At 39.2% G+C, this 16,886-nt stretch overlaps 1 protein-coding gene across 1 annotated transcript in view; it reads right to left on the reverse strand.

Annotated features, from left to right (window-relative positions):
• The window catches only part of RFTN2 (raftlin family member 2), a 55,181-nt gene that overhangs the window by 10,874 nt on the left and 27,421 nt on the right, over positions 1-16,886 (reverse strand). The window contains exons 7-8 of the mRNA XM_019750748.3: positions 10,171-10,292; positions 8,910-9,013 (exon numbers count right to left, since the gene is read on the reverse strand). Of these exons, the coding sequence (XP_019606307.2) occupies positions 8,910-9,013; positions 10,171-10,292 (226 nt within the window). The remainder of the gene's footprint in view (positions 1-8,909; positions 9,014-10,170; positions 10,293-16,886) is intronic.

Genomic DNA, 16,886 nt, shown 5'->3' on the forward strand with positions numbered 1-16,886 from the left:
AGATGGGAGCAAGTTCATGACCTGTGGTATTCAAATTCCATATAAAAGATGAATCATTGAAAGCTTTGCCTTAAAAGTGGTTAGCAGAGGGTAAATAGCGGTGGGGGGTGGTAAAAGAGGGTAGAGGGGTCAAATCTATGGTGATGGAAGGAGAACTGACTTTGTGTGGTGAACACACAATGCAACATATAGATGATGTATTGTAGAAATGTACACTTAAAACCTATATAAGTTTATTAACTAACATCACCCCAATACATTTAATAAAAAAGAAAAGTACCTCAATAAAAAAATTTCCCTCATGAATTCAGTTTTGCATTAGAGTGAATAGTACTACTCAAAAAAAACAAAAAACAAACAAGAAACAAAAGTAAAACTAAAAAGCAATTCTATCATAGTTTGAAAATATCTATAGTGATATTTAAATTAAAATTTTTTTTTTTGTAGCAAGTTACAAGGACAACATGAACTTCTGCTTGGTCCAGTATTACTTATGATTTCAAGCGTCTATGAAACAGAGCTAGAGTTCTTAGAGTTTATGGGTAGGTGGGGGAGACTCTTCCTACAGTCTTTAAAATATAAAAACCAGGGTCGTATTTGCTTGGTCAGTGGGAATTCCACAATCCAGTCGCCCGTGGCTAAATTCCTGCTTGTGACAGTCTCCCACCTGGAATTCCCCGGCCACCACCTCTGCCTCTTCCCAGCTTGCCCATCTTTGGACATTCATTTCAAGGGTGACCGCCTTCAGAAAGTCTTCAGTGATCCCTCAGTTGAAGAGCAACCCCCGCTTTTCGGGGCTCCCATGGATCCCTGGCATGGAGTTTAATCCCTTTACCAGGTCATCTGGTTGGTCGCTGGTGCACACATTTCCCTCCTGCCAGGTCTACACAACCTGAGTAACTTGTCTCCTCATCTCAGCATTGTCCACATGAATGAGTAGAAAGCCTCCTTTGAAAATGGTACTCAGTAAATATTTGAAGAATCAAAGACTATGTATGAATAAGTGGCCATTTGGTTTCTGTGCTAATGTATCGATGCCAGAGAACACACGTAAAAAAATCATAGCAAGTGAGCAAAGGCTTGCAGGAGAGAGAAAAGGCTTCCTAGGTCTTTTTACAACAGTGAAGTTCATTGACATCTATTATGAATCTTTTAAGCTTCATAAAACGTATTCTTTAGGCACCCCAGCCTATAATAACTATAGCTTAGAGAATTTTGTATTAATTTGATATGTTAAAATGTCTCATGTTATACTCACGTTTAAAAATAATTCACTCCTCACCTCTCCCAATTGCTTTTGTAAAGAAAAGATTTCTTAAACAACATACCAAAAAGGGTAAAAATGGATACATTTGCTTATTTTAAAATAAAAAACTTCTGTAAATTAAAAGACATAAAGAGAGTAAAAAGATAAGACACAGAATTAGGGAAGATAATTTCAGTATATGTAACAAATGAAGGACTCATATTCAGTATATGTAAAAAAAAAACAACACCCTTAAAAACACAGTTTTAAATGTGGGCAAAAGATTTAAATCCAAATAGCCAATGGGGTGCTTCTGAGGTAGCAGCAATATTCTATTTCTTGTCCAGTGGTAATTACACAGTGTTTGTAATTATGCGCATATGTATTTTATGCACTTTCTACATATGCGTTTTAACAAAAATGGTTTTAACTGTACTGTATGATGTCCCCTATCATATTGACCTGCCTTAGATTCAACCCTTTTTTCATTATTGCTTCCTCACAGAGCCTTTTGATTTTTTTAAAATATTTTTTTTTGTTTCAATTACAGTTGACATACACTATTATATTAGTTTGCGGTGTACATGATAGTGATTAGACATTTATATAACTTAAGAAGTGATCCTCCCAAAAGTCTAGTACCCATCCGACACCATACATAGTTATTACAATATGATTGACTATATTCCCTGTGCTTTACTTTACCTCCCCATGACAATTTTGTAACTACCAATTTGTACTTGTTAATCCCTTCCCCTTTTTCACCCACACCCTTCAAGCCCCTTCCCATCTGGCAACCATCAAAATGTTCTCTGTATCTATAAGTTAGTTTCTGTTTTGTTTGTTCATTTATTTTGTTTTTTTTAGATTCCACATGAGATCATATGGTATTTGTCTTTCTCTAGCTGACTTATTTAACTTAGCATAATACCCTCTATGTCCATCCATGTTGTCACAAATGGGAAGATTTCATTTTTTTTATGGCAGAGTAATAGTCCACTGTACATATGTACCACCTCTTCTTTATCCATTTGTCTATCGATGGACACTTAGGTTGCTTCCATATCTCCAAGGCACCTTTTTAGATATTCTACGCCCAACTCCTCTCGCCTCTCCCATTAAATTTTAATATCAAAGATATGCTATTTATCTGTTTATGTACTGTGGCCTTTTGGAAGGCCACAAAACATAATAATATCTAAGATTTTTCACCCTCGCATAACTAATTTTCACCCTCTGGGGCAATATCACCCCTAATTGAGAATACCTGCTCTAGACCTCCACTGCAGGACTCGTCATGATCTGTTCTGCCTATTTGTGACTGTGTTGTCTCTCCAAGCACATTATGAGTGCCTGGAAGCAACAGTCTTCCCCTAGAGTGTGTAAAATACTGCCTTGTACATACCAGGCACTCAGTAAATATTTGAGTTGAACTGAAAGAACATTCTGTTTAAAATAAAATGCAAGAATGTGGATCAGGTTGAATACAACTGAGCTGGTTTCAAATGAGTGGCTTATCTGCCACTGCTTAGTCACTGGTGAAACAAAAATACTCTTATTAAAAGCTTTCAGTTATGGTTTCAAAATCTATTAGACTAAAAGAAATGGAATTTTAGGTTAATGTGTATTGTCTGATTAGTTTTGCATCATCTTACACATTAATTTATTGCCATGGTTTAATGATGGCAACTTGGAAATAAATGAGTAGAACCCTGCTTTTAAAATATGAAGTAAAAATTAAGCTTTTAAAAGCAAAATTATAAAATTAAATTTTAGCTTGCATCTTTGTAACTATGTGCTTGGTCATCAAGTTCCTTTGCCTTTTGTCTCTGCTTTGTTTCTCAGGTATTAGTATGTGTGTGTGAGAGACAAAAAAGGATACTACCACAATTTACCTCCTCCCCTTTTTGTAATTTTTAGTATTACAAAAATATTAAATATTTTTAATATTTTTAACAAAATATTAAAAATTTAAGTTCAGGTGAGGAACAGTGATAACTGGAAGTATGTATAATGACAAACTGATTAGTTTTTAAAAGTGTAGCCTTATCAAAATGTTGCTCACTGCAAGATTACTGAGTTTAAATTACACAATACTGTTTCCACAGTACTTAAATCAGAAAGGAAAGAGAACTGCTTGAAAAGGACCAAACATGAAACTGCAACCTCTCCTTCGACTGTATATAAATATGCAACTCCTGCTTTGGCTGCCACTTGAGGGTTTAGAGGGAATTATTGGTGCACGTAAGTGTCTCAAATAACTATGTAGGCTTCTGGTGCTTCTGGGCTGTGGGGACCACAAGACTGAGGGCCTTTTCTGCAGGAGTGACAGAAAATGGAACAGGGGAGCAGCAACCCCCCCACCCCATCCCTTCACATCACAATGAGAAGATAATTTTCTCTTTTTGTTATTCATACCTGTCCTTAAGGACCAGGCTTTTATATTCTCAGTACAGTATAACTTGATTCTAAAATGCTTTTTTTCTCTCTCTCTTTCTTAATGTAATAATTCAGTGTTTATGAAAGTATATTGGAATCACCTTTCATTCATATTAAAATGCCCATTCCTGCCCCTGCCCCAGATTATTATTGGGGAGAGAGGAGTAACCCTGCTAATGTAGCCAAACAGAAGTTTGGCTCCAACTTCCATTTTATTCTGGTGATTATTTTAAGGTCAGCTGTATTAGCTGCTGGGTCATCTATTTTGATCCTCTACCAGATTTGCCCTGAAGAGGTTAATATCAATTTTCACCTTGATTTTTTTTGAAAAGGAAAGGATTGGGCCCATTTGTATAAATATATAGGGATGACAATTAAGAAGGGATTCTGGCAAGATTTCAGTGCTGACAACAGTAACCCTGAAATAACGATGATATCAGAGTACCACATTATAATGTTTCCATGGTAACACACTTTTAATTATTGACAGTGTAATATTGCCTAGGATAATGAAACAACAACCTTAACATAGGGACACACTGCGAAAGTACCTTTATGCGATCCCATAATCGGATATATTTGAGTAATGAAAGAAACCAGGGAAAATACCTCATGTATAACACTCAAGTTATGGTTTAGGTGATAGAAGAGTAGGAAAAAGTTGCAATTGTTTAAAACACTGTTGTATATGAGGCAAAGATATTTAAGGAAGAAAGTTTTCACGGGCGGTAGTTCTAAGTTTTATTTTCAGACATGTGGGCCCCAACAGAAAGATCATGACCGGTACTCATTTTTCTGGGTGTGAGCATACTTGTAAGCATGTATCTTTATAGTGCCATTATTTACTTATTTCTGTTTCGTTTACTGACTTGTAATCCTCAGTGCTGATTTTGTATAGAGTGAACTGAAATATTTACATTTTCTGAAATATCACAATTTAGGGCAGGCCAAGTTATCATTCTTGCACAATTGGTTTCAACTTCTTAGGGATTTTGGTTTAGCTAAAGGATTAGGTCCCATATAATAGCTCTATTCTATTAGCCCACTATGCATAGGCCTTGCGTAGATACTTTGCAGTATTTCACTTAATTATCATGACAATCTAGTAAAGTTGATGCTATTGTTTTCCAGATGAGGAAACTGAGACCTAAAGAGGTTAGGTGACTTCCCAAAGTCCTATAGCTAGTTAATGGTGAAAATGTAATTAAAATGAGATTTATGTAGCTCAAAGCTTGGAATAGTCTTCCAGTTTCAGAGGCTGAGAACTTTCAGGCTCTATCCACCACCTGGTCCAAGCTGAACTGTATGTAATATTTTTCTTTCTATGACAAGGCTGACAGTGAGTACTATCTTAGTGTGCACTGAAACAGCTAAGACCAGCATGTGACTGTCACAGGGACAGCATATTTGGACAAAAATAAAAAGCCAGAGGATAAACAGATTTTACCAGTAATATATGGTAACAGATATCAACAATCAACCTTTACCTTCATCCTAGATTGTCTACCTTCAGGCTCTTAGATGTACCTAACTTACAAAATGTGAGGGAACAAAGCAAACATCAATGTTGCATAATGTTCATGGCATATGAAAAACCACTAGACATTGTATGTTCTAGTGTACCTTGTTGCATAAGGGCAATTACTACTATTAAAATACATTTTTCTACTACCGTCTATCTAGGATCAAAAGCAGATTCTAAGTGGGGTTCTGCTAAATGGTGATGCTGCCTTGGAATCTCATCACTATTTGACGATTCCATCTAACTTTGACCATCTATACCCTCTTCTTGTTTTTTTTTTCTTTCTTTCCCCTTCTTCTGCCTCACCGCTCCCCCCTTCCCCCCACCCTGCCCCGTTCCATTTAACCCATTGTTTTTCAGTCTAGTTGTGTAGGACACAGAGGGTACAGCTCACTGGCCCATGTGGGAATCCAACCGGCAACCTCGGCATTAGGAACATGGTGCTCCAACCACCTGAGCCACCGGGCTGGCCCCTCTCTCTTCTTTTTAATACTCCTATAGAATCTATAGACTGAAGTACTTCATTTAGCCCTTGATTAGTTACTATATTACATTACATAATACATAAACTTGACCTGTCCCTACCTGAATGCAAGCCCTTGGTTATGTACTAAGTGTAAGCTTTACCAGCTACAGGGTCCTGCAGAGCAGACAGCTTCCACATCTTTTTATTACTTGATTGATTTTTTTACTTTTTAAAGCGATTTTTTTTTTTTTTAAAATCACAGAATAAACATATATTCCTTGGAAAAATTCAAATCATAGAAAACATATAAAGACAAAGTAGAAACCCCACTTTTCCCTTCCCCTACCCATAATCCCAAGAGCTAACCACTCACTAGATTTGCTATGGAGCCTTTCAGAGTTTTGCTAGATATATTCAAAATGTATAAACTTTAAAAATTGGGATGACACTATAATGGTTTCCCAAAACTGTTTTTTAACTCAACAATTGCCAACAGAGAATTCTATGACAATAAAGATCTATATACTCATTCTTTTTATCAGCTTCATATTATTCTATTGTACTGATAGTTCATAATGTATTTAACCAGTTTCTATTGATAGACATTTATATTGCGTCCAGTTTTTCACTGTTACAAGCAGTAGTTTAATGAGCAGCCCAGCAATTTAGCCCCTTTGCTATTTTAGTTCCATGTGAAGATGAGGCCCCCCCCCCCCCATGAAAAGCCTGAAACGTCCATGCTGACTCCCCAATGCCATGGTGGATATGAGGGGTACAGAACGGCTGGAATGGTGGTGAGGCAGTGGGGCTACCTCTGCTCCAAATAGAATATGCAGCCACTTCTCAGTCCAGTGGGCCCCCCTATCACTGGGTCCAGCTTGTGACCTTATGCAGTGCAGCATCCCGGACACACTGGTCAAGTGTGGTGCGAGGTTCCTCCACCGCCCCCCTTCACAGGATACTCAAGCCCTTCTTTCCCACCTTTACTGTCTGTCCTGTCCTCATTCCCAAGCCAACCAGAAGCAGGAGATGCTGAAGGAGATCCAGCCCGTGTTCTGTGGCTCAGCATCCAGCTCTCAGGACTCGCTGTCTAATTTAGTGCCCAGTCAGTCATTCATTTCACTAGGAAATATTTAGACTCATGAGAGCAGAAGCCCTGAGTGAATGGGAGGGAGGATTGTTAATGTATTTTTCATGAGAGAAAAAGGAACATGAAAGGCTCAGAATTCAGAGTACTGTTAGGAAGGATTAACCGTAATAGGCCAAGTGAAACCCTAAATAATGCACCTAGGAGAATGACTAAAAAGAGATGAGAAGTCCAGATATACAAATTATTCTGAGGGAGGATGGGGAGTGGGACAGACCATGGTTTGGCAGATTTACAGTGAGGGGTAGTAGAAAGGCAGGGGACAGGAGTTCCTTTTACTGTGTTTCCCCAAAAATAATAGCTGGACAATCAGCTTTAATGCGTCTTTTGGACCAAAAATTAATATAAGAACTGGTATTATATTGTATTGTATTGTATTATATTATATTATGTTATATTATATTATATAAGACCCCATTAAGACTGGGTCTTATATAAGACTCAGTTAAGACCGGGTATTATATTATATTATATTATATTATATTATATTATATTATAGACCCGGTCTTATAGTAAAAAGTATTATTTAACTGTAAGACTGGGTCTTATATTAATTTTTGCTCCAAAAGATGCATTAAAGCTAATTGTCCGGCTAGGTCTTATTTTTGGGGAAACAGTATTTCACTACTTCCTGCAAAGTTCCTCAAGTGGTAATCATCTTCAGGAGCGTGTGAAATGCATGCAGGTTTATGGGTCCCACCCTCAAATCTTCTGACTGTCCCACTGGTGTGGGCCTCCAGCATGTGTCTGTTCATAGGCTCCCCAGGTGATTCATGTTGCTTGGCTGGAAGACCAAATCTTGAAAATTACTGCTGTATTGTGATGACAGGTATGTCACAGATCTTAAAAAGATGGGAAATAATGCTTCAGGCAGTTGTCAATCACAATCAGAGAAGTTACCAACAGATCTCTGAGAAGAAAAGCAGATTAGTTGCTTTGCTTACTTCTAATCCCTCCTTTTAAAGCTCTCTGTATCCATCTTTGTTTCTCTCCCCACCTGAAGAAGGTGTGGCTTTATTATAGAGCCAAGTCAATCAAATGTTTTTAAAGTTTGTGGGGACATTGGGATACTGGTAAATTACTAAACTAGGAAAACCAGAGAAGGTGAGAAGGGTGGATGAGACAGACCAAGGAAGGAGGAGTTGTCTTCCTCAGCCACACCTGACACTTACTCAGAATGTTAAACCATGACTGATTCTGCTGGAGGAGAACGCTCAGGTGCTGTCCTCTGTAGGTAGTCTCTGGCCCCGGGCAGGACAGCCAATCATTGGCTGGATGCCAAAGAGGGCAGAAGGAACAGATCTGAGTCCAAGGGATAGCAAAACACTTTATACAGAAGACTGAATTTGTCTCTCTCACTCTCAAAAACAAAACAAACAAACAAAAAAAACTCAATTTTTCCTCCCCAGGAAGGGAAATAGGGAAAGTTAGTAAAAGGAGAAAAGGAATTGTTGGTATTTGTGAAGTGTTGGCATTTTGGCACTAATGTAGGCATTTACTTTAGTGGCAGACAGGTACGTAGCAAGTCGGTGCTCCGGTGAAAGGTAACCTAGCGGGCCGCAGGGGGCGGGGGAATGGAGGCCGAAGCGCGGCCCTCCTGGCTCCCCGCCTCCCCGACGCCGCCGCAGGCCTAATCCGGGCTGTGCGCTGGGCGCCGCAGCTCTGCACACGCAGTGCAAAGAAGCAGGACCGTGGGCCCTACAGAGGGGGCGGTGCGTCCCTGTTTGCAGATTTATTGGCACTCAGTCTTCACTCTAGGAAAGCACCGGCACCTTGAGTTAGAAAAGAGGGTTTAGGAATGCCGTCTTCCAGGAAGAGGCAGCGTTCGGAGTGCTAAGCAGCCCTGAGCCGGGAGTCGTTCTCCCATGGCCCTGCGCTGGCTCTGCCCTCCGGAAGGAGACTAACAGCGTGTACACATATAACTGGAGGGGATTACATGTGCTGATCTCCAAGGTCCATGAAATCAGATTAGAATTCCAGGGAAATGCTTTCTGTAGGCATTACATAGGCATTTGTTAAATTGAATTATCTAACAAACGAACCGTATTTTAGAATTACAAGAGAGTATGTAAGGATACTTTGGCGTTACCTGTCATGTCTCAGTATCGGTGTAGGCAACACGCTGGTCAGGAGCCACCCAAACTCAGCCAGAGTGTGCAGCAGAGGGCCGTAATCCGTCTTGATCTCACAGCCCTGTGTGGTGGGTAAGCATAACCGCGCAGAGTCATGGCAGAGACAACCAGCTCCACAAGTGATTACAGTAAAGGGCGATGGGCGTTCCAGTAAGGGGAGTTCACGCTCCATTAAGTACCATTTCACCAGTTTGCAGTCTTCCTGGGCTACCTTTTCTGCTACCTGCTGCCTTCCAACCCTGGAACCAGTTTAGAAACACTGCGGATCAGAGTGGAGAGAGGTTTCCATCTGGTTCTCCAAAGTGGGGGCCTTTCTTCTTGTGCTGGCATCAGACACTAATGTGTGGGGCAGGACAGGAATCTGTATTTTCAATAAGCTCCCTAGGTGATTTGGATCCAACTAGTTTACAGACCACGCTTTCAGAAACACTGGTTTAGGACTGGGAGGTGAGGACCAGAGTGGAGAGTGAGAACTGGCGAGTGAAAGGTGAGAGGAGCTTAGGTGTGGGAAGTCCACTGCTTCTTCCTCAGCTGGCATTGATTTTTCCTTGGAGGTTTACCTTTTCCCCCAAATCCTTTTTATTCCCCTCAATGGGATTTCTAGTTGCTTTGAAAATGGGCTATGTTTCTCTAACCTTTGCAAGACCTGAAAGGCGGCAGTATCTATGGAAGAGGCTGTTGCCTCCTACACACAACACAATATACCTGAATTCACCTCAAGGGCTCCATTTGGTGATATCTGAATTCAGAGGGCACACAGCAGCAGTGTCATCTCTGATTAGGAAGGACATTGCTGTGTGTACATATTTGGCCTGCTGAGAGAGAAAATACCTTTTGGATATTTTTGCCTTTGATAGTTCACATGGGTTACTTGGAGATAAAATACTAGTAATTGAATTTTTTTCACTTTCCACCATCTGGCAAGTTTAAAGAGAATTTCAGTGCTGGGGGACTTTGTTTAGAATTAGAAAGCCAATTCTTTGGGAATCTACTGCTATTTGTGTATAGGTAATCATTTTGCTGTCTTATAAAAAAGTTGAGCATTGGGTAAAGCCATGTTCACAGATCTGAAAGACGTTTGTTCACGCATTTGTGATGAAATTCTGAACACTGCACAAAGGTGTCTGAAGGCTACTGCACGTGTTCGACAATGAAGATCTTTACCATGTTAAACTAAATATAAAAGTAAAGCTAAATTGTCAGAAAACTGCAGATTACCTCGATAACGGTCCATTGTTCTACTACGATGGCATCATTTCCTTTCCTACTGGAACCTGGAACTCCAGAGCCTTCTTCTTCATAGATAAAGAACCCTTCCAAAGATTTAGGCAAATGGTCCCCTGTGAGGAAAAGGATTCAATTAAGAAGAGTTGTAAATACTAAGTGTCTCTTAAGATTGTTTAAATCCTTGAGTAACCCTTATCGGAAGTTTAAAGAAAAACATATCAATTAATGAACACAGGTTATGGCTCAATCAATAACACCCTCTTCTTCTTTGAAGGTTAATTTTTTTTTTTTTTGCAAAGGTCAAGACAATTTTATACTTCACTGAATTAAAATCAAACGATAAGTATGAAAACTACAATAACAAAAACAAGATAAAATAATATCATACAGTGAGAGGCAAGAAGATTTCCTGAGCCTAAAATACATCTGCAAATGACTTCACCTTCAAATCAAATTTTGGTTTCTGATCTGTACGTTGTACGCATGTTAATTATACCATTAAAAGAAACAACATTAAAAATGTTAATCCTTGAAATTTACAGGTGTAATATGAAAACTAAGCGAGGTAAGATGTCTTCAAAGAATATAAACACAGGACAATTCTTTACCTCAATGATGCTTAAAAAAAAATAAAGAATGGTAACAGGAAGATCCTACACAGAAGTCATTGTCAAAAGAATTCCTGCTGGGAAGGAAGTTTTAAGGGAGGGCCTCTCTGACGTTTTCTTGAATAGTTGACAATAACCAGCTGGCCAAAACTAAAATGATTTTATGGAAGTTCTTTTGTCTCCAATTTTGCAATAGGAGACAATTTTCCCATGGTCGCGGGCTGGTTAAACATTTTGGTTTTTACACAGCACAATGTCACATCAAAGTTGACAGTTAATCTAAATAACAAAGGCCTACAAAGTTTTCAAATGTTCTACTAAGCTTAAATATAAAAAAGACAAAAGTAATTTCAATATAATTTTCAGTTTTAATTTTTATTAACAGGATATAAACTTTAAGAGAAAATCATTATATTATTATTTTTATATCACAGTTAAAGCAGAATATCACAAAGAACTTACGTTGTTCAGAGTGGTTTCCAAGAACAAGTCAAGTTAAATTTACTACGTAGTTGTAATTTGTTTTCTAATTACAGTGTATTTTCCACTTCCTTTAAATGTCCTGGCCCCTGTCACACCAAAGTGACCAGAGAACTCAAATCTGTTTCTGATTTTAAGTTCAGGACATCACTAGATCATCTTTAAAAATGTATATGGTCCAAGTCCTTTTTCAGAATGTGGGTACGAATTTAAAAAATAATTATATACTGCGATAACTATGTAGTTATTTAAAATCTGCCTCTTATTTATTTTGGGGATTCTATAATGTGAGAACAGTAGGTTTTGTGGCTCTGCATCTGTTTTCTTATTCTCAATACTGGGGTTCCCTAATACTTCTAAATTTCTTTTGTTTGAAAGAGAGAAGATGTGGTAGACTCATACAGTGCAATCCTATATGAGAATAAAAAATGAAAGACTCACTGCTATGCAGCAATATGGATGCATTTCAGAGATACTATGTTGAGCAAAAGAAGCCAGATATAAAATACTACATACTTTATGCTTCAGCCTACATGAAGTTCAAGAACAGGCAAAATTAATCCATGGTGGTGGAAGCTGGAATAATGCTTATCTCTGGATGGGAGGATATTGACTGGAAAGGGTCATGAGGAGGTCTTCTGGAATATTGGAAATATCCTGTACCTTTTTATTTTTTTGCATTTCTTTTTTCCTTCCAGCTTTATTGAGATATAATTGACATATGATTTTTTAAAAAAGAAAATAATCATTTTAATCTATTTAAGCATAATTCATGCCCAAGCTTATTAAGTTCTGCCAGAGTTTTGGACTTCATAACATTTCTTATTTTTCATTTTCTTCGTGAGCTCTACACTACCTCAAAAATAACTTATCCTTTAATGGGTTCAATTAGCATAAACAATCTAATTCTGTGAAACCTATTTAATAAAGTACAATATGTAATCAAAATTGTATCACCTAGAATTGTCAAACTGTTCATGAAAGCCTAAAAAAACCCTCCAAAACAATTACACTACTTTATTTAACATGTAATAGATAGTTGTCATAAAGCAAAACTTAGATTGTTTTCTGATATTCTAGTGTATTTCCATAAGCTTTTTAATCTATAATTTTATAGATATAATTTTCTATCAGGGAAGCCAGATATATATTTAATTTCTCTTTATATAATTAAAGATTGTAAGAGGGTGTAGGCTATAATTCAGATATAATTTAGTCATAAAACCATACATAGCAAGACCTTATAAATAATCAGGAAAGAGATAGTTAACATTATTGCTTAGTCTTATACAATGGTAAATTTTAACCGAATTGTTGCCTCTATACTTTTATTCATAATGTTTCTTATACTTAAAAAAATTTTTTTTATTGGGGAGCAGTGTGTTTTTCCAGCACCCATCAGCTCCAGGTCAAGCCGTTGCTTTCACTCCAGTTGTGGAGGGCACAGCTCACTGGCCCATGTGGGAATCAAACTGGTGACCTTGGTGTTATGAGCACTGCGCTCTAACCAACTGAACCAACTGAGCCAATTGGCTGCCCCATGTTTCCTATACTCTTAAATCATACTGCTTGGCAAGTAATATAGGTACCGATATAGTTTTTTATTTCAATTAGTTGTAAATTAACTCTAATTTGTTAATCAATGCATATATTCCTCTTTAACTACTTACTACACTGCCTCAGAATTAAACCTCCTACAGAAAGTAACCATCCCAAGTGGAAAAAACTGCAGAGCTCTACCTCTTCCTTAAAGATTTTCAAGTTTTATAGGAACACAAACTCATGAAAAAACTAATTAAAATTTTGGTATTCCATCTTGCTTTACTAATTATGGAATAACAGAAAGATGTGAACAAATGTTACTTTATAGTTCTCAGCTTAACATAATGTAACACTAAGAAATACTGTAACTGTTTATGCGCTAATTTGTAGCTTCTTTAAGTATAGGACACCACTACAGTTCTATTAGTGAGGAGAAATGAATGATCAATCTTAGGTAACTCAAAAGGAAAATGGGACGCATTAAAAGATCAACTGACTTTTGCTTTTAAGAATCTGTTGTTGCCCTGAAATGCCAGATTTAACAATAACAGCAAAACAAGTCAAAAGATTACAGCAGCAAACCACCACATAAGCACATATTACGGATTCTGAAACAGGTAACGACTTTTTATTCCCTCTCAGCTCATTCTGTTGTATGTTCTTTTTGTTTTTCCTGGTTTTGTGTTGCAGGCAATTCCAGACTTGCCCATTGCATAGGTTCAGCTTTTCTCATGATGATCTCAATTTTTGTTGCGGTCATAGTTACATAACCTCGCTTTACATCAAGTACACCCCATAATTTCACATTTTGATGACATTCCTTCTTTCCTTTGAATACAGTGTGCACATTTAACAATGGACTGCTTGCCACTACTTGACTAAGTTCTGTAAGTGAGTTTTTAGCACACACAGAAATAGTGACTTCACCCCCATCTGATGCCAGTCATGTCTACATGGAACTTTCCCCTCAGCATCCTTTGCAGTCCACACATGTTTCCCTGTTGTACAGCCCTCTCAGGCTAAGAATGTATTGAAATTAGAAGTTTTTCTTCTACAACAGCTCCAGTATGTCATCGCTTCATGGAAAATAGGTGGTCCAGAGTGACACAGATGAGGCCCAAACCCCAGGCACCCCAGGAGGGTGTGTGTGCAACCACTGGTTGGAAGTCTGGGGCGGCTGCCAGCTTCCCTGGACAGATGATTTTTTTTAGCTTTGGTGCGATCTAATTGATGTATAAGGAAATGTTCTGCATCTTGAACAGCTGTACACATAAGATTAATTCACTTTGTATATGTATGTTATACTTCAGCTAAAAACTAAAGTCCTTTCTTCTCACTTTCGTAAGTCCAGTAATCACCTGACACCATATTATGATATCACATTGTAATTGACTATATTCCCTATGCTGTATATTACATCCCCACGACTTATTTGTTTTATACCTGGAAATTTGGACCTCTTATTCTGCTTCACCTTCCTCCCTTCTTTTAATTTTTCAATGACAATTGACATTCAATATTAGTTCATTTATTAATTTCAGGTATACAGCATAGTGGTTAGACATTGATATAATTTACAAAGTGATCCCCCTGACTAGTCTAGTACCTGCCTGGCACTATACACAGTTATTACCATATCGTTGAGTATATTCCCCATGCTTTGCTTTACATCCACATGACTATTTTGTAACTATCAATTTGTACTTCTTAGTCCCTTCACCTTTTTCACCTTGCACCCCAACCCACTTCCATTTATCACCCCAACAAATCTAGTACCTATCTGACACCATACATAGTTATTAAAATGTTATTGACTATATTCCTTATTGCTATACCCTACATCCTCATAACCACTTTTAACAACCAATTTGTACTTCTTAATCCCTTCCCCTTTTTCCACCCACACCTGCCAATTCCTTTAAGTTTCAGCCACTGATAAAGCCTCGAATTGGGTGAAGCAGGGCCTCGGGGAGTCACTAGAGTGGGAAGAACTGAGATCACAGGTTAATGCAGACTCTGGTTTGGTGCCAGTGCTGAGCCTGGAGCTACTCAGCAAAAGTCTCAGAGCACACTGAGGCCAGTTGCACCTGCTTGGGGCCCGTGGGCACTGATAGTTTTCCAAGAAAGAGTGCAGTGTGGGCAGAGCTATTTGCTCCCAAAAAGTGCTTCTGGTGTTGGGGGAGTTGGGTAGGGTGGGTCAGCAGGGTGGAGCAGTGAAGCTCACAAACCAATCAGATTCAGATTTGGCTGTGTGGGGGCGGGCTCAACACAGGAAAGATGGCGTCCACCTGCTGGCTGCAAGGGAGCAGGATTCCACACAGGGAAAATGGTGATGGTTCTCCAGCCCCACCCTGAAGCCACACACCTCAGTCTGCCTTCCCTCCTCCCGTCTGCCTCTGATGTCTCCCAAGTCACCATCCCTCCGCCGGAGCCCAAGGTGAGTGCCTGGCAGTGAGAGAGTCTGTGTGTGAGCTTGTTAAGAGGACATCTGGGTTTCCTGCAGCCTCTGTCCCACCTGGATAGTTGGGATCCCCACTGTTTTTCATAGCCAGATGTTGTGGGGGCTTCTCTTCCTGGTACCAGTACTCTGGGCTGGGGAGCCTGGTATGGGGTTGGTGTCCCTTGCTCTTCTTGGGATCGCCTCTGTGGCTGAGTTATCCCTCCTGATTCTCAACTCCCACATGGAGGTTTGGGGCCTGTTTTGCGTATCCACCCCTCCTACCAGTTTTGATGTGGCTTCTTTATATCCTTAGTTATAAAACTTCAGCCAGACTTCAAGTGGTTCTCCAGGTTGATTGTTCTATAATTTAGTTGTAATTTTAATGTGTTCATGGAAGGAAGCAGGCACAGTGTTTATGTTGCCATCTTGGATCTCTCCCTCAAAAAAATTTTAAGCCAAGTACCACGCATAGCCAAGGAAAGTACAACTTGTATCAGTGAAGGATGGTCTCCAGGTACAGTTTGAAACAACTGTGACAAGAATAAGGTTTCCTTAAAGTCCACTGTTGTATCTTAAAATCCATGCAAGCTTTGCATCATCTTCAAATATACTCATATTTGAAAAACATAATGTTCTCCCCTCGGCCCTCTCCTCACCCCCGTACCCCAATCTTAAAGTAATATTGACACTCCAGGAGGAGGTTTATCCTGTGAACTTGTACTCTCTGGCACAAGGCTGCATACGCCACGGGTAAGTGGACCTTGGTTTTTAGAAGCACAAGCGTAAAGAATTCCCAGGGAATGGTTTACTTGTCTAGACGTGATCTTACACATTCATTTCAGCCAGATATGTCATTGACAGTCCTGCAAACATGAGGAGGGGTAACATTCCATTTTAGTATTTTTTGTCCAAGTATCATTTTTGGCATTAAACTGCCTAGAGGTGGGCCCATGACCATCTCTGAGAAGTGGAGCGCAGGCACATGGGGAACTCTTCTTCTGCATCTCACTCATGAGCATTCTGTCTCCAAAACAAATCTCAGCCTGTCTATTTTTCTCCATCTCCACCTGCAAAGTTGCAACAGCCTCTCCACTTCCACTCTTGCCCTCTATGATCCATTTCCCAAAATGATGCCAAAGAGGCTTTTAAAAAAATGTAGATCAGGTCATAACTCGTTCTTTACACTTTTAGTGAATGACTTGGAATAAAGTTCCTGCCAGGATGGCAAATTGGTTAAAGAGCACACACTCTACTTAGGTACCCGCCCCCCACTTTCTAGTTGTGTGAATATGGGCACATTATTTAATATCTCTGTGCCTTAGTTTTCTCCCCTGTAAAAGAGGAATAATCATACCTACCTCATAGGGTTGCTGTGGGGATTAAATGAATTAATAAATGTAGAGTGTTCAAAACAATGCTGGCACATAATAAGTACAAATACATGTTGGCTCTTGTTGCATTATCATATTCTAAGACTCTGCGTGGGGTGGCTGCTGCTTATCTCCCCACCTTGTCGGGACTCATTCTCTCTTGCATAGGCTGCTGCACTGACAGAGACCTGTTCCCGGTTCCTCTTTCCTGACCTAGTGTTTTTGTACATTCGGGGGTGTTTCCCCTGCCCAGAACTATCTATCTCT

The sequence above is a fragment of the Rhinolophus sinicus genome, chromosome 17 (genome assembly GCF_057876585.1).
Source record: "Rhinolophus sinicus isolate RSI-liver-muscle chromosome 17, RSI-T2T, whole genome shotgun sequence".
NCBI lineage: Eukaryota > Metazoa > Chordata > Mammalia > Chiroptera > Rhinolophidae > Rhinolophus > Rhinolophus sinicus.